The sequence below is a fragment of the Suncus etruscus genome, chromosome 3 (genome assembly GCF_024139225.1).
Source record: "Suncus etruscus isolate mSunEtr1 chromosome 3, mSunEtr1.pri.cur, whole genome shotgun sequence".
In the NCBI taxonomy this organism is placed as follows: Eukaryota; Metazoa; Chordata; class Mammalia; order Eulipotyphla; family Soricidae; genus Suncus; species Suncus etruscus.
The window spans coordinates 36,512,396-36,530,707 of NC_064850.1; the positions used below are offsets into that span (position 1 = coordinate 36,512,396).

Below are 18,312 nucleotides of genomic sequence, written 5' to 3' on the forward strand. Positions count from 1 at the left end.
TTTCTTTCTATGTTTGAACAACGTCACTTTCTGTCATCCTGAAACAAATGTATTATGATCAGTTATGTCAACTATGGAATTTATTTTCTTTTAATAAACTAAAAAAAGTGCCCTGGCTCAATAAATAAATAAAAAATTGCTATTATTTAATCATTTTTTACACACCTGGCAGAGCTCAGGGATATCTTCTAGCTTTGCACTCAGGAATTACTCCTGGCAGGCTCGGGGGACCATATGGAATGTCAAAGGATCAAATCCGGGTCAGCTGCATGCAAGGCAAAATGTTCTCTCCATTGTGCTCCAGCCCCACCAGAGCACGTTTTTTGGGAAGGACTGGCCATATGGGATGGCTGGGATCGAACCCAGATTGACAGCATAAAAGGCAATCACCATACCTGCTGTACTATAGTATCCCGCACCTCAAGAAGCTTTTTAAAGCACCCATCTACGCCCTTCACCCCTAAATTCCAGTTGAATTCCTCTGGGTGTTGCCTTGTGTAAGCCGGCGACTGGTTTCCTCCCTTTCGTCCCATCCGCACAGGTGGCCTGGCCAGGCAGAAAAACAAATTGATTTCCTTGAGCAATAGAGAGAGCTCCCCATCACTGGAGGCATCCAAGAGAAGACCTCAGAGCAAGAAGAGTCAGGGGGTGTCCAGCGAAGAAGCAACTCAGCCTCTAACCCAGAGAGACTGCAGTAGGATCACTTCAGGACTCCATAGGGCAGGAAAGGGGAGAGGTCCTTGACTCCCAGTCCGGGGAGCCCTGTGCTTGGAGCATTCGGTCTCCCCATCTGCTTGCTGGAAAAGGTCCCGGAGGAAGACAGCCTCGGGGAGCACCTTCCTTCTTCCTTCCTGCGGGACTCCCCCAAGTTGGGAAACTTGGCTCCAGCTTTCCCTCCAGGTCCTGCAGCCTCCCAGGGCGCCCTGCACCTGGCCTCGCTTGGCAGCAGCGCCCGGCTCGGAGTTGGGTGGGCGCTGGCGTCTGGCCATCCGTGCGCCCCCACCTGGGTGATCGGCGCCCCGTTAAGTCTCCGGGAGGCTGCGGACAGACCCGTTGACCACCAAGGCCGGCCCCTTCCTGAAAGCCCTGCTGGCTGCGCTACAGGAAGTGGAAGGACCAGCTCGGCGCGGCCCCACTCTGCGCGGGCAGGCGAGGCGAGGCGAGGCGAGGCGGCGGCGCCCGCTCGGGCCCTTCCCCTCCGAGGGCCAGCGCCAGGGAATGCGGGTGCCGGGGACCCCGCGGGCCGTGCCGCCCGGAGCCTGAGCCCCCTCGGTGCACCGTCCCGCAGCTGCCGGAGGCATGATCCGACAGGCTGGGGCGCCCGCGCGCGGGGACCTCACTGGGTAAGTCCGGGGTGAGCGCGTGCGGGTTCCCCACAACTCCTCTTCTCGGGGCTGCGGGATCTCGGAGTGGTTGGAGGGCTGAGAAGGTGCCCAGGGCTGCACCCCGGGCCGGACCCCAAGTTCTGAGCCCAAGGGATCTGGGGAGATGCAGAACCCCAAGAACGGACTCCACTTGGGGAGCCCAGACGTCGCTTGGTGCCAAGGCAGCGGGTTCCTCTGGGTGGCGGCGAGGTGGGGGTGTGTGGAGGGGCAGTGGCAGATCCGGAGCGTGGTCGGGGGTCTGTGGATCCCTGTCCCCCCTGTTCTGGCGGTTTCTGGACTTTGCCTGCGGGCCACGCGCTTTCTGGGCGCCCCGCCAGCCTCCCGCACCCACCGCTCCGCCTGCGCCTCCGAGCGCGCGCGCACAGAGTCACTGGTGCCACTGGAGAGCGGCGAGGGGACAGGGACCCTGAAACTTAGGGAGGAGGGGAGGACCCGCAGGTTCCCTTCCCCCGCACCTCCCTCCTATCCCGGGACCTCGCGACCTTCGGACTGGGCTTTGCCAAGACTGCCTGTACTTGGGCAGAGGCCAGGGTCCTCCCCTGCTCCCTAAGTTTCAGGGACCTTGTGCGTTTGAGCTGAGCCATCCGAGGTTCAGGCGGGGGCTGGAGAACCGGCATCTGAGAAACCGGCTTTGGTGAGGGGCTACCTCAGCTCCAGTTTTAGGGACCCCTCCACCCCAGCAATTCCTGTCTCTTGGGCTGAGTTTGGCTCCCAAGGGCCCTCCCCAACCCCCTGGAGCCAGAGTGTCCAGGAACTGGAGGTGGGCTAGGTTGGGGGCCTTGGAGAAACTCCAGTTCTGAGGCAGATTCCTGGGGACGCCTATTAGAACTTTTCTGGGCACTGAAGTTAGTGGGCGCTGTTGGGGGCCCCAGTCCCCGCTTTTCTGGTTTGAAAGTCCCGGACCTGTCACAGAGACTGGATGAGCAGTGACTGGTGTGGCCTGGAGACAGGAGAGTTGGACTGATCTGGGAGGTGGGGTGGGCTGATGGTCCCCCAAGAGTCTTCCCGCCCTCCCTCCTCTCCCCTTTCCTAGGGCTGTCCCAGCCCGGAAATTCTGTCCAGAGGCTTTCTCTTGGGAAGACAATTGCCATCCTGTGTGTGGGAGGAACTGGGAATTCCATTAGCCCCCCCCCCCCTCACCTAGTATCTTCCACATTCAGTAGTGTGGGGAGGAAGAAAGGTGAGGAACTGGAGCCCTGACCTCGGACTTCCCATTTGGCGTCTCTCCACCAGGCCCCAGCTGTCTTACTTCCCCCGCTAGCCTTTCTTTGTTCATTCCAGGCCACTTACGGAGACTCTCCAAGGCCTCAATTATCTAGAAAAATAAAGTGAAAGGGTTCAGTATTAGCTGCAGTGGTGGGATACCAGGCAGAAGGCCCGGGTGGGATCCTGGGCATGGTCCCCTGAGAAGTGGAAGGAAGGAAAGAAAGAGGGAAGGAAGGTAGGAAGGAAGGAAAAGTAATAGTAACTGTTCTTTGCAGTTGTTTGAGGATTAAACACAATCTACCTACACAGGGTTTAAGCACATTGTCCTGATGTGCTGAATAGTTGCTATTTTGTCTCCCATTGTCTTTTGCTGGACACAAAGCTGTTGATTGGTGCTGTTCAGGCCCCCATCAGGAGGCCTCTAAGCTGGAGGATGGCCACCCATCTCCCTCACAGAGGTGCCATGAGGACTGGCTGGCTTAATATTTAAGTGGATGTTGACAGAGAACTCAGGGTGAGCGCACCCATTTGGACCTCCCTTGAATAGTGCCTGGAAAAAACTAAGTAGTAGATGGATATCAGTCTTTGTGAAACAGCCTCACTTGATCCGGGAAGGTCTCTTGGGTGGGAAAATGCCTAGATAGTATCTTGTTGCACCCTGCACCACTGACACAGAATCTCTTTGAGCATATTCCTTAGAGTACTCAGTTGCGTCCAGTGATGGAGAACTCACCACTGTCGCCCAGCAGATTCCTTGTTGGCATTGCAACCTGCCGCTTTCCATTTTCTCCTGTGTCCTCTCATGTTCTCCTGCCTGGATTCCCATCCTTGTCACGTACTAGAAGGTGGTTCTCAGTGTACCTCTTTTCCTGCTCCCTAATCTCCATTCCCAGGATAGCACCCAGCAGTTACCTTGGTCCCAACCCCCAGAGTTCCCCCAGGTCTTACTGATCACCCAGAGCTGGGTCCCTGGTTCTCATGTTTCTTCCTTGCTTCCTATAGTCCCTGCTTCTTGCTGTGGTGATGTTCAGACAGTGGGAACCTATCTCCATCCCCTGGGGTGTTGAAGAGAGGTGTTGAAGAGCTTCCAGAGATTCTGTTTTTATTTGGGTGGGGGTCTTGTGCTCTGTGTTCAAAGGTTACTCCTGGATTTTCACTCAGGAATCACTGTACTACTGTACCACTGCTGGTGGTACTTGGGACCATATGGGATGTCAGGGATCAAACCTACATGCAAAGCAAGCACCTTCCCCACTGTACTATAGCTCCAGCCCAGAAATAACTTTACTTTGGAGGTGAATTTTATGGAAAATATTCCTATAATTTTTCTTTCTTTGAGGAGTTGGGTTGGCAGTGGGGGTTGGGTCACACCTGGTAGTAGTACTTGGACTATTCCTGAGTCTGTGCTTGGGTCACTCCAGGCAGTATTTGGGTGACCATGTGGTGCTGAGTGACATGGTGATTGTTTCTGTGGCTGCCTGCAAGACAAGCATCTTAACTCCTGTGTTCTCTCTCTTTGCCCTGCTTAGCACCATTCTGATTTCCTCCCTCCATGCCCAGTGCAGGGCCCCTGCATTGACACCAGCAGATGGTTTCTGCAGCCCAGCCCTGTTCCCACTGCTGATGGGGCAGGCAGGAAGTGAGGGTCGCAGGTCACAGGGGGCTGTCCCTCCCCTTCTTGTGTCCTTTCAGGCCACCCTGAGCTCTGCTTGACAGAGTCCCAGGTGGTTGCTGTCACCTCCCAGCCCTGGGGGCTGTAGCAGAGAGGTGATAGGCCACGGATCCTTCCTGTTCCCTTTGTCACAAGAACCTTCTCTCCAGGGAGTTATTGTTCCTTTGGTTGACCAATGAGAAGAAGTAGGGGTGGGGGTAGTTTGGGAGGGGAGACATGGTGGAGCAAAGGCTGGAATGGGGAGTGAGGCAGAGCTGGAGAATGAGGGGTGGGGGTCTCCTCCTGGGTTATCTGGGAATGAATTTCAGGGGAGCAGTCTCTGGCCAAAGGAATAGAATCATAGAATCAACATGACTCTTCAACACCTTGCTTGTCAGAGGCTAGTTATGTCAAGCAATTCAGATCATGTGTGCACCCCAGATTGGGTGTCAAAGGTACCCCAGCATGAAGGAATTGACCTGGATAAAATCCTGATTTCCTGTCTGGGTCCCCTCACCCTCACCATCTGCACTGTAGGACCTCCTGGCCCTCCATTGATGAGTTGACTTTAGAAGTAGGTAAAAGACCTGCAGTCTTGCTTTGGGAAGATTGGCTGGAAGATGATTAATACTGCTCTGATTCTAGAACTTTCCATGGTTGTAATTCTTCCCCCAAGCTCAATGTTTGTCCTATGCCCTCGAGGTATCTAAAATATGGGGGTTGTTTGGAAATGAGAACACAAGACGAAAATCAACTCTTAATGAGTTTTCTAAATGGTTGGGTCCCTGCCTCCTGCCCCTTGCAGTTGTGTGGCTCTTGCTAAAGAGACAGAAGGCAGCTGTTGGGGTCCCTGAGGCCAGGGGCCAAAGAAGGTCTTCCATGGCTTTCATCCCCCAGGGCCAGGATACCTGCGACGGCCCCTTTCTGCCTGTACTTCGGTGTCCCGGCACACGGCACCAATGCACAGGTCCATGTATGCCCTCTGTCCTCAGTTTCCCCATCTTTCTCACCCAGTTCCTTCCGTCCTAGGAGGGGTTCTCCAGAACCCTGTCCATGCCAGTCCCCAGGCAGTTCTTCATTGAAATTCTCTGTGTGCTTTCTTCATGAACTGTTCGCTAGTGTAGCTGTTCCTAGAGCTAGGCTGGTGAAAAGTACCAAGTCTTCCAGCCCTGCCAATGGCCCCATAGCTGGCGCTCAGCCACGCAGTGCCCCAGGCCAAAGGCACCCCGAGCACCTTCTTTGTGTCCTGAAGCCTAAGGATCCCCCGGATTCTGCATGGTGGCACAGATAGCATGGTTCTGAGACCCAGGTTCGGGGGAGGCTTAAGGGTAAAGTGCCCATTTGCAGGGCAATTCCTGAAGACCACCAGAACAAGAGCAGTGACTAGCTGCCTAGGAGATTAGTCTGGGGGATACTATGTATCTTCCACCCCCTCTGTGCCCCTCATTTCCAAGGGAGAGTACAGGGACAAGGGGAAACGAGCTCGAGGTGCATCCATCCTGGATCTGAAGAATGGACGTGCTGGGGACACTGAGCCTTGTCTTTTGTCTCTATTAGCAAGAGCCACACCTCTGCAAGGGGCACTATGGAGACAAGTACAGGCTTGGAGTTTATTGGCAAATCAGAAAAAGGGGGTGGTGTGAGTGTATGAGGTATGCCTGATCTGTGTATTAAGTGTCATGGAATGGATATTGTGATATGTGTATCACATCATATGTATGTTATGATATGTATGTTGTGTGGTATGTGACAAGTATATTATGACATGTATATGATGATTGTACAGTGTGGTTGGTGCATGATGTGTTCTGTGTGTGACATGTGTGATGGATGTGGTATGTATGATGTATTCATGCCATATGTATGATATATATGACATGTAAATCATGTGCATAACATGCCAAGTGACAATGTAGTGTGTGCATGATGTGTATCATGTGTAATGTGTATATGACATTGTGATTGACTAATGTTGCATTGATGCAGTCTGTGGCATGCATGCTTATTGTGTGTATGGTGTGTGGTGTATGCACATTACATGTGATGTGTTTCCATGTAACAATGTGCTGTGTGTAATCATGCATGTAACATGTAGTGGCATGTTTGGTTGTATGTAACATGTCCATATAGGGCACCCCTTGTGTGTTGTCATGGTATTATATGTCTTGTGTGGGGGTCAATTATGACGTGTGTATGGCCTATGTGCTGTGATGTATGTACAAATGTATGGTATATATGATCTGGGATGTGTGTGGTGTGTGTAGGATGTCAGTCAATTCTCCCATGCTCTCTACCCAGAGTTTTTGTCTCCTCAGAGATTAGGACTTTGGCTGTGCTCAGCCTCTCTTAAGTGAAACTGTCAGGTCAGTTAACTGTGTTTGTTGGGTTTAGGGTCTTGGTAAAATAAGGGCTGTTGGACAAGTCGAAATGACAATACGCTAGCTGCATTCCTGCTGGGACTCCCCTGTGGCTACTCCCTGCCTGTCATCTGCCAGGCAGGCAGAGGGGCATCACTGTGCCCACCCTGGTTGGCCAGATAAGCCCTGGGAACACCCTCACGCTGAAGGCCACCCATAGGGAGGGGAGCGCTGGGTACCCTGCCAGCTGCTGGGGAACTGCCCTGGGAGGCAATTTCCTTCCTCTTCCAGTTTCAGTTTTCCTCTCTGAGAAATGATCTCTGAGGTCTCTATGTTCCTTCTCTGATTCAGCAAGGCCCTGAATTATTGCCACTTGCAACAGAAGCAAAAACCCTACCAGTGTTGAAGTACAATATGGGAGAAGCTGCTCATGGATCAGGCTAGATTAGATGAGGGGTATGGACTTGCTTATGGAACAAAGACGTGGTATGGAGCAATAGCACAGCAAGGAGGGTGTTTGCCTTGCACAAGGCCAACCTAGGCTTGATCTCCGGCATCCTTTATCATCTCTCTAGCCTGTCAGGAGTGAGTCCTAAGTGCAGAGCCAGGAGTTTATGTCCAGTGAGCCTGGGAGGAAGTGCATTGGTCTGGGCACCCATGGCTTCCTGTTAGACCTCACAGACGGCCACAGGCTGCGAAGTGATGTAGAACAGCCTGTGAGGGGACAGGCTAGACCCTTGGCATGGGCGCTGTGGAGATGGAGTTTGTGGGAATCTTGGTGGGGGAGGCCAGGCTGAGAGACAGGGTCTGAGAGAAGGGAGGGCCAGGCAGGCTCAGGACTGAGGAAACTCCCCCCAGCACAGGAGAGCTGACCCAAGAGTGTTGGCTGACACCTGGGCTTCAAGGGGACCCCAAGGAATCTCTAGTACTACAAAGTCAGTGATACATACAGTGAGACAGGCCCTCTGCACACCATGGTAGTATTGAAGGAAAAGGCTGAGCACAGAGGAGACATTTCCCCAGCCTGGGGTCCCCAGCACAGCAGGGAAGCCTGGCTGAATCCATACCCAGGAGGGCTTTAAGAGAAAATTTTGGAAGCTTCTATCATGGCTGCCACCATCCTGACCTTCCGCTTTCACCTATGGTGAGATCTGTCTCCCACCATGATGTAGGGCTGGGAGGGACTCAGCCCCACAGATGAAGCAACTGAAGAAGCAAACATGCCCCTCAATCCTGTCTTACCCTAAGCTCACATGTTCCTGTGTAGAGCACTCGGGGCCTACTAGGAAATCGAGGCCCTTTGAGAAGAATCAGCTTCAGGAGCACCTGTGGTCAGTACCTGTGGGTATGTGTAGCACACAGCTCACTCAGGCCACATCCTATGGGGTGAGGAAAGCAGTGGCCCAATGGAGAGGCCCCTACACCCTTAGTCCTGGGACCAAGCAAGTTCTGCCAGAAACTGCTATCACCCATTGGAGCCCTGAGGAGAGGTTAGGACTGGGGAGGCTACTTAGGACCTTGGGCCCTTTTGGCCAGGGAAGTTTTGGGGACTTCCCTAAGGGACTCTTCCCTTCTGTGAATATGTCCCATCTCATCACTGACTCTGGGTCTTCAGCATGGCTGAAACTTTTAATGTCCTCCCTTTAAGAGACGTGTATGGAGCAGAATGGTCATGCTTGGGGTCCCTTTCAGTGTTTCCTCTGGGGAACTATGTGGTACAGCAAATGGAATTCAAGGATCCTGCATGAAAGCATGCACCACAGCCCTTTGAGTCATCTTCTGGCTCAATAAATGAGACTTTGGACATTAGATAACACCCCAGTTCCTAGTCAGATGCAATCAGTGGTGTCAAGACTGATAAACAGAATATAAGAGAGGGGACTTGAGGTTGAGGATGCCCACAATGAAGAAAAGGAGGGTGCTTCTCTGCTTTTCTGGGTCACCAGGGAGCAAACCCACCACCCCATAATATCCGACTAATGAGCAATGTGTTGAACAAAGATCACAGGAGACCCTTTCCCCACCTCATGTTCCCTTCCCTCAATCTCAGTCAGTGGCTTAGGTGGACGATGTAAATTTCTGGGATTCTTACAGTTCAAAGCCAGGATAACAGCAGACAACTGTTTCTTTTTGTTCTGGACATTTTTGACAGAGCAGACATCTTTTCTCAATTGAGAAAAGAAAATATGGGTATATCAACAAATAAATGATAACTGAATAATGAATTGGTGGATAGATAGATGGATGGTGGTAGATAGATGGGTAGATGGATAAATGGATGGGTGGTAAGTGAATGGATGGGTGAGTGAAAATTATTCTTTTCTCAATGAATAGGTTCCTCATCAATTCTCAACTACTTAATAAATACATTCACTCATCTATCCATCTGAACATTTATCTATCCTTCCATCTATGCATCCATCTATCTACTTTTCCTTCTACCCACTCATTCACCCATCATCCATCCATCTAACCACTCATCCGTCCATCTGCCCACCTACCTTTCCATCTGCCCACACTTATACCCACCTATTCACCCACCAACCCACCTACACCCATCATTGATCCATCCACCCACCCATCCATTCACCAATCCATCCATCCATTCACTTAACACCCATCTATATATCCAGCTACCCATCCACCAATTCATTATCTAATTATCACATATTTGTCGATATACCCTTCTGTCCATCCATCAATCCATCCACCCATCCATCTACTTACCAACTACTAATTGAACATTAGGAGTTTCTTGTTATCTACTAGAGAACACAGAAATAAATGGATATATTTAAAGCATGGAGAATTTAAGTAGAAGGTACTAAAGGTCCATTACACTCTACTATGATGAGCAGGAAGGACTTCCAGGCAGAGGAGGCATCTGGTTGGGCTTGAAGAATGAATACGTTGTGGCCAGCTGAAACTGGGCATATGTCAAGAAAGGTCTCCAAGAGAAGAGAGAGAGGGAGAGTGGGAAAATGGGAAAGGGCAATGTGGGGAGGTGGTGAAAAGCCTCATATGAGATATAGAGGAAAGGTTCTATTTATGTTGGCCTGAAAAGGGAGCTGGGACACCCCCCACCCCTTAGCTGAGTGGGGACAGTTGGGATTTTTACCACAGTGACATCTTCCAGGCAGGGCTATGATGACTCTAGTTGTTATAATTGTTATTTGGGCTGAGACCAATTGGAGTCTGTAAGAGTTTCTGATGACTGAAATAATGTATTGGGGCTAGGGAGATGAGTCAAGGATTGAGTATACACCTTGCATGAGGGAGGCCTGAATTTGATCCCTAAATTTGATACTAGCAGTATATGGTCCCATAACACTAAGTCCCAAGCACTAAGCCAGGAGTAGCCCCTGAGAACTTCCAGTGTGGTTCCAAAATTTTAAAAACTTATATGCACAAAAATGTTTACATTCTTGCCTGCACACATTAAAAGCATCTAACACTTTTCATCTCTTTGAACTTGCACTGAGTTTGTGCCTATGTATTTTCGATCACTGTGCAGTTTTATGCTGCTGCTTTATGTTAATTTGTGCCCTTCTCATCATTTATTTCCCATATGCATTTCTCTGTGACATGCAGAGCACAGATGTTGCCTGTCAATCACCTTTGGTGGCTACATTGTCTTGCAATTATTTCCACAGTTGGAGTTGATATAAACCTGTGCCACCTCCTTTCCAAGCCCTCCTCTGTTCCATGTCACTCTGGAAAACTTATCTGTCCTAGGTTTAGGGGACAGTTTCCTTAAGATCTTTCACCAATCTGGAGTATTTGAATTCAAGAGGAATTGGCTTGTAAATTGGAGTTTGGCATAAACATTAGCTGATACATCCCACTTTCTTTGAAATTCAATGTGATCATGTGGTTCATTTCAGGAATGTAAGTCAGTGCTTGGAGATATCCTTGACCATCAGAGGCATGTCTTTCTGCCTTCCTCTCTCCAACCTTCCCTTTGTTTTTCCCTTTCTCTAGCCTGTTAATTGGGGTACAGATATAATAGCTGGAGTTGAGACAGTCATCTTGAGACTGGAAGCTCTGCAGGGTAGAATGATCATATAGTAAGAATCCCAGGCATGCTGGAATATCAGCCCAGCCAAAATTACTTAAATCCCCACTTTGGGTGGGGAGGGACAGTTGATCCACCTCCTATATTACTCAAGGGTTCTATACTCAGGAGACCCCTGGCAGTACTTGAGAGACCACACATAGTACTGGAGATTGAACCAGAGTCACAACAGAAGCAGGTGTTTGCAATGTCAATTTTATACTCTCTCTTTGACCCTCAGTTTACCCATGAATTCATTATTTATTGGGGCCAGTGCCAGGGATTGAACTCAGGTCTTCCACATGTAAAGCATGTACTGTACCGCTGAACTCCATCCCTGGTTCTTACCCAGATGTTTATATGAAAGGGAAAAATCATCTGTCTACTTGAAGTCCTGGTGAGTTCTAGATGTTATTTGGGAGGGGGGGCCTTCTGCAGGATTCCTGAATCCTGATGAGCACACCCTAACATTTTGAGCTCTCCTCACATGGCACCAGATTATCTCTCAGATGTGCTGATCCTGCTTTGTGAGGTCTGCTGTGAGATTTTGTTCTCTGGCAGTGGCAGAAGTAGGAAAGTGAGGGGCAGGAGTGAGTTCTTAGCCCCACTCAGGCTCTTGTTTCCAGGCCCAAATCACAGACATTCTTTCCATATTGAATGTGAGGGTTAGGTTTCACCCGCCGGCTAGTTCTTCTGATTTGTGTCTCTGACTCCCCGGTCCTGCGTTTGCTTCGCCAGCACAGCCATATCTGTCTCTTCCAGCCCTCACTTTCCCTGCTTCCTTGCCCAGGCTCGTTCTCCTTGTGCCTGTGGTGAACTCTGGCATGATTCACACCCCAACATGGGCCAGCCCTTCCATATCCTTGCTGGCTGCCATCTGTCTGCTCTGATCATGGAGTTCTTTAGCCTCTGACTTGGGGCTGAAGTGATTTGATAGTGCAGTGGTTATGGTGCTTGCTTTGCACTCAGCTGACCCAGGTTCGATCCCCAATACCCCCATCAAGCTCCCCAAGCCTTCTTGGAGTGATCCTTGAACACAGAGTAAGGAGTAAGCCACCAGGTGTATGCTCTATGCCACCCCTCTCACAGCCCAGGCTGTTGCCCACCATGTCCCCATGGGAAACCCTCAGGTTTCTCTGAGGCAGACACCCACCCCAGTGGGTGTTTTGAGGCCGGGCAGATGCCCCTGAAGTGGTTTGACATCTTCTTGCCACTTGCCAAGGTCCTACCCATGGCTCTAGTCCTGTCTCACTTACACTAGGGTCACTTAAGCTAGGATCGGGTGACACAGGATGGAGGAGACAAGCTGTGCTGAGCCTTCAGGTCACTAGGCACCCCTGACTGAGGGAAGCTGGGTGAGAATAGGATTTTTCTGGATCAGAAGCAGCCAAGCGCAGCGACAGTGGGAACATCTCAAGTAATTGTGGAGTCAGACAGAAAGTCAGCTGGGCTCATGGGGGGTGGGGGTGGGAACAGAAAGCTGGACTCCCAGGCTCTGCTCCCTACTGAAAGAATCCAGCTGGCACTGGATCCCCCAAACCCCTATAATCAAGTAACCCAAACCATAGTGTGGCTCTAATCACAAAAATGATTTACTTACAGCCCAGGAATTCAAGAGATAGGGTTTCTGGGACCCTATGGAGGTGAACCCTTCCTATGTCTTCTACTTCTGGGGTCCTAAACTACCATTGGAGTGTCATTTGACTTGCAGCTCTGTCTGTCCAGTATTTCCTTTGCCTTCTTTGCCTGCATGTCTTCTGTCTGTTGCATTTATTAGTTTCTGCTTTTGCTTGGGGCCACACCCAGTGGTGCTCAGGGCTTATGGTGGTTCTGTGCTTGTAGCTCTGTGCAGGGGCATGGGGGGACCCTGTGGTACAGGGGATGGTACATGGATCTCCCACATGCAGACCACGTGTTCATCACAGGTGCCTCCATCTCACTTCTTTTTTTTTTTTAAATGAGAAAACTTTATTATTTAAGATGCCCTTTTACAATGCTCCTAGGTACACACAAGGTACAAAACAGACAGGTGTCACTGTCTGTCACCTCAAATCATGACTTCCCCTCAGCCTCCCAGTGTGCAGTTAGTCTATAGGGAAAACTGTCTCCCCAATCTACAATGTCCTATCGGAGGATGTGCTGCCATCCGTATAGTGTGTGGCTGAGATGTCATTATAGGACATTTCAATTAATTTAACACAAACTAAAACCAACAAAAGATATATTATTATTATTAATGGGTAAGAAAAATTGCATATGATTTTCAAGATTTGCTAAGGCTTACTAAATCCACTGATACCTTCAGAGTTTTCTCGTCAAGGGCACTTTCTGAGCACTTTAGATTTTGCACTTAATTAACTATGACTGAGTTGGTTAGCAGCACCTTGATGAATATGAACTTTAAAGAGAAGAGATTTCCAGGCACAGAAATAGTAGAAAGGGCTCTTTTTACCATGATACTTAAACAGAAACAAACAAAACAAAACAAAACAAAAAAGACCCAAAAGGCAGACAAAATTATAATAGTGTTCACAGTTATACATGCCAGATTTGTAGTTTCACTTGAAACCAACAGCAAATCATGAAACGTCATGAAAAATATAAGTCAAGGTAAAATCTCCTAGAGTCATTACTAAATGAAGTTAAAATTACCACACTGATCAGTAAACCCCAGAAGAAAAATAAACAGCACTTTTACATTTCAGGTCCTTACCCATCATATAACTTTCCAAAATTAATGCATAAAGTCAATAGGTTTTGGCCACGCTGCACAAATTGTTTTTCTTTTTTTTTTTTTTTAAAAAAAATACAGTATACAGAAAAAACTCTTGTATTCCCCATTTTTGAATCATAAGCTCAAAACCCCTGAATAAAAGATCAGCTAGAAGGATTTGAAAGTATTTACAAATCTAGCGGGTTCATCTGCCCTATGGCTTGGCATCTGTCCATCTCAGTCCATCTGTCCCACAGTCTTTTCACTTTCTCCAGCAGCGATGTCAGGTCCCTGTCTTCAAAGAAGATTCTTCTATCTTCTGCTCATCTCTATTGTTCATTATTCATTTTGAACAGTTCCAAAAGTGCCCCCACAGCTCCAAAATAACCCTCATGTTCCAAAAACAGAGCTTTTAACTGTCCTTTGGACCAAAAATCCATAGCATATGCTAGCAGCTTCCTGGAGACCATATTGATTCTGAGAAAATTCCCAACAAACACAACTCTGTCAATATTCTCATTCAAAGCACACGTTCTCGCGATGGAGCCAATATTGTTTGTGATGGTGATGAGGGTGGCCCGGGCAAGGTCTTCTTTGCTGATTGATTCTCGCTTTTCCTTACTCATCATGTTGCCAAAGCTGGATGCTACAGCAGATCCTTGAAGGCCAAATCGTTCATAGTCTCCTCCGTAAATGTCCTTCACCAGCTTATCAACATTGGTGCTGTCGCCTTTAGCTGCCATTTCCAGAGCTTCTTCAAAGGTCTCACAACCAGTCAGCAGGCAACATAGGCCTAGGAATGTTCCACCTCCAAGACTGGTCCCTGTCACTCTTTTATAGTTGTCCTTGGAGTACACTGCGAGGATGCTGACCCCTGAGCCCATGTTCACTAGCAACATAGGGTACGGGTTATCAAGGCAGTACGGCTTTTTTTGACACAATTCAGGATTTGTCGGGTTTTCAAAATAGTAGCATTCCGGCTTGCCATTGAAGCCAACGGAGTCGACATAAAGCAGGCCCTGAATCAGACAGTCCAGTTCGTCCAGTTTGTGGAGCTGCAGGTCAGCTATCATTCTGAAGTCCTCCTCGAACTTGAATGCCCCTCCTCCTGTGGCACAGAGGGTGGTGTGGAGGCTGGAGAAGTTCTTCTCACTGCCCATCTGAATGAACCTGTGCAAAGCGCAGCTTGGGAAGCGGATGAAGTGCAGGTTCCCCTTGCGCCCACACATGGTCAAGTTCTTCAGTTCCAGGTGGACATCTCGGATCCCCGTTTTCCCATAAGCAGTATTTGAAGTCAGGTACTTCCTGATGCTCTTCAGGTTCTCCACTTCCTCCTGTTCCTCCTCGGCTGTGATGTCTTTCGGTTCAAAGTAGACCAGCTTAACCAGCGTTCCGCCGATGTCCATGCCGAACCAAGGAAATGCAGAAAAATTACCAAAGGTACTCATTTGTTGCAAAGGGACTCTTCAGGAGTCCCTGAAGAGGTTGACTGATGGAGGGATGGAAGATGAGGCCCTTCTCCTCCAGCTCGGAGCACGCGTCTGCCACCCTGTCCAGCGTCTGCCACTCTGTCCAGCCGACGGTTCTGAGGTGAAATGGCAGTAAACAGCTTGCAGACAGTCAGGTTCGTGGAAATATTGGCTTTATTCGGAGACAAGACTGAAGTCCAAAGACTCAGCCTCAGTTCCAGCAAAAGACCCCCGGCCTTCCACAGACCCTTGTTTTTATACCCCAGAGTCAGGTACCACCCTAGGGTGGGGGCAGAATGCCAGGTCACACCCTAGGGTAGGGCACAATCACCCATCAGTTTAGGGTGAGTAACATAGTAATCCCCCAAAATATTTACATACACAACACTCATTAAAAGAAAACTACCTGGGGCCGGGCGGTGGCGCTAAAGGTAAGGTGCCTGCCTTACCTGCGCTAGCCTTGGATGGACTGCAGTTCGATCCCCCGGTGTCCCATATGGTCCCCCAATCCAGGAGCAACTTCTGAGCACATAGCCAGGAGTAACCCCTGAGCGTTACCGAGTGTGGCCCAAAAAACCAAAAAAAAAAAAAAGAAAAAAAAAGAAAACTACCTGCCATTGCCTGGAAATTCTGATTTCAGAACTGAAGGAAATGTTTCCAGGAGTCAGAGAGATTAAAGTACTGCAGGCCTGGCAGTTGCCTTGCACCAACAGGCCCCTCTGTACTATATAAGGTCTTCTGAGCTCTGCAAATACAAAGCCCTGAGCACACTCTGAAAAAGTCCAAAAACAAAACAAAAACAGCACCTAAGTTCTCACAGGTCTGGTTCTAAAACACTGTTTCAGCTAAGTCAAAACAAAACGCCCGTCTCACTTCTTATATGGATTCTGTCTTACTGAGTTTTACTAACATGGGGTCACCCCCTTTCTCTGTAGGGTCTCACCATGGTTCCTGTCATTTGCAAGACCCTGTTTCCAAAGGAGCTCATATTTGGAGGTGCTCGAGTCTAGGACTTGCACTCGGAATCTTTTTTATTTGGGATTTTTTATTTAGTAGGATTACTCAGAGATCACTCCCAGTGGTGCTCAGGGGTTCATATGGGGTGTTAGGGATCAAATCTAGGGTGGATGTCTGGTTTTGAGGGGGGAGGGCACATCTGGTGGTGCTCAGGGGTTACTCCTGGCTCTGCACTCAGAAGTCAGTCCTGGCAGGCTCAGGGGAACAAATGAGATGCCAGGAATTGAATCTGGGTCAGCCATGTGCAAGGCAAAGGCCTGGCTCACTTTACTATCTATTGCTCCGGCCCCCTGAGATGGTTGTCTGCAAGGTAAGCTCCTTGACCTCTGTACTGTTTTCTCTCGTACTTGAATCTTAGAGGCACTAAAATATGCACATTTATGTGCAGTAAAAGGCACCCTTTTTGTTTTGTTTTGTTTTGGGGAGGCACACCTGGCAGTGTTCAGGGATTACTCCTGGCTCTCTACTCAGAAGTGACTCCTGGCAGGAATGGGGGACCACATGGAATGCTGGGGATCAAACCAGGGTCAGCCACATCCAAAGCAAATGTTCTATCCTCTGTGCTAACACGTCATCTCCTCCCAAAAAAACACCTCTTTTAATGCTGATTTCTCCAGCTTTGGTGACTGTCAGTGGCCTATACCATAGATAGACTCAGCTCAATCTGTTTCCCACCCTACCCTGGAGAGGGCTTACTTCCCTCTTCCTGCCCCAATGCTGTGCACAGCCCCTTGGGAACAGTTCCTCTCTCCCTGTGCCCCACACCTGTCTCCCAGCTGTGGTCTGGGGGTTTGTCTAGTAGTGTGGCTATGTATTTCCTCACCTGGTATGGCACCTATAGATTGTTTGCACTTTGAGCAATCACACATTAAATTCATTCACCTGTTTCAGGGATGGGAAAAAATACTGGATCAGCAGCTCAGGCACTGCACAGGTTCCCTCAGCACTACTGGGCCTGAGCCAGAGGGCACTGCTAGGCCCTCACGCTGAGCCATCTGGCTAGGTTGGCTAGCAGTGGTCTCAGAACACTGTACCAGAGAACTGGTTCAGTCAGGCCATTCCTTACCTAAACTCTCATTCTCCAACCCTGGGGACTGGAGGGATAGGGCGCTTGCCTTGTATGTGATCAACATAGGATCATTGGCACTGACTGTGGTCCCCTGGTCCCCTCAAGGAGTAATCCCTGAGCACAGAACTGGGATTAGCTTTAAATTCCATCAGGAGTGGCCCCTTCTATCCCCCCCTTTCCAACGAAACCCCCCAAACCTACATCTGATCCTCTCGACAACTTTGTGCTTTTTGTATGGGACTGCAACACTTCCAGTATTCCCCAGGGCTGAAGATTTGGCTTAAAGTGGTACAGGGCCTGACTAGCATGTGCGCATGTGAGGCCTCAGGGTGTTTTCAGTCTTCTGCACCTCAGAGCCCTGACAGGTGTGGTTCCCCACAGTAACTAACCCAAACACAGATGTCCCCCAAGGTGGGGTTGGGTGAGTCTTGTCTGCTGGTGCTCAGGGAAGGAGGAAGTGAGGGCCCTTTCGGAGAAAAGCCAAACAAGCCTGTCCTCAGCCATGAGGCCGGGTTGAGCTTGGTGCTATGAGCCAAGAATCCATGGAACGCCGAGGCCATAGTGCATTGGGAACGACACGGGCCTTATACCGGGCCAACTGAAGTTAGATACCAAGCATCCCATAGGATCCCCTGAACACTGAGCCAGGAGTAATCCTGAGCACTGCTGGGTGTGACCCCCTAAAAAAAGGTTCATGGAAACAAGGTGTCTTTAAGCGGAGTCACAGGGCCTGGCTGGAGGAATGCCGTTGCCCCTGCCTGCAGTACTTTTTCTCCCCTCTAAGCTAGTGCTTCCAGACTGGGCCCACCTATGGCGTGGTTCTGCTCTGTGATCAGAGTAGAAGCATCTTACTGGAAACTGCCCCTTGCTAGGGCCTGGGTGTAGGAAGGTTGGGGGGGGGGGGTTTCCTGCCATTCATGATCACTACCACCCACCCCTGCAAGGTCTCTGTCAGGCCTTGGCCGATAGCCTCTGCTCACTACTCAGTTCCTGGGCATGTGCCTTGAGGCTGGTAAGGAAGCTGAGGCCCAGCAGGGATGTCACCTGACTCTTTTCAGAGCCCCTGAACCCCACGGGACAACACAAGGGCAAGGTGCCTTCCTGCAGTTCCTGGAGCTGTAGTGCCTGGGTTCTGGAGCTCACCTTTGTGGAAGGACCTGGAGAAGAGTCTAAGAGAAGACAGGGACCCCTGTCTTCCCCGTGCCCCCCATCCTTCCCTACGCCATGCTCCCTCTTGTCAGCACTGGCCACATCCACGTGGCTCTAGCGACCCCAGAGACATTTCATTTATCTTTATTAATTGTGCTTTGGGGGATGTTCTAGCAGTGCTGGCCATAACTCATGGCATCTGGCCGGGCTATGCATGCTCCACACTCAGTATTCAGGCACAG

The 18,312-nt window shown here is 49.8% G+C and overlaps 1 protein-coding gene across 1 annotated transcript; it reads right to left on the reverse strand.

The window, feature by feature from the left end:
• Window positions 1–13,633: 13,633 nt before the first annotated feature.
• Window positions 13,634–14,814, reverse strand: LOC126004266 (pantothenate kinase 1). The gene has a single exon (XM_049770727.1). It carries the CDS (start codon window positions 14,812–14,814, stop codon window positions 13,696–13,698), a length of 1,119 nt encoding a protein of 372 aa, XP_049626684.1. The 3' UTR covers window positions 13,634–13,695.
• Between the last annotated feature and the right edge of the window lie 3,498 nt (window positions 14,815–18,312).

Excerpts from the sequence above, each read along its gene's own strand:
- LOC126004266 (XM_049770727.1), bottom strand. The coding sequence starts at position 14,814 with ATGAGTACCTTTGGTAATTTTTCTGCATTTCCTTGGTTCGGCATGGAC.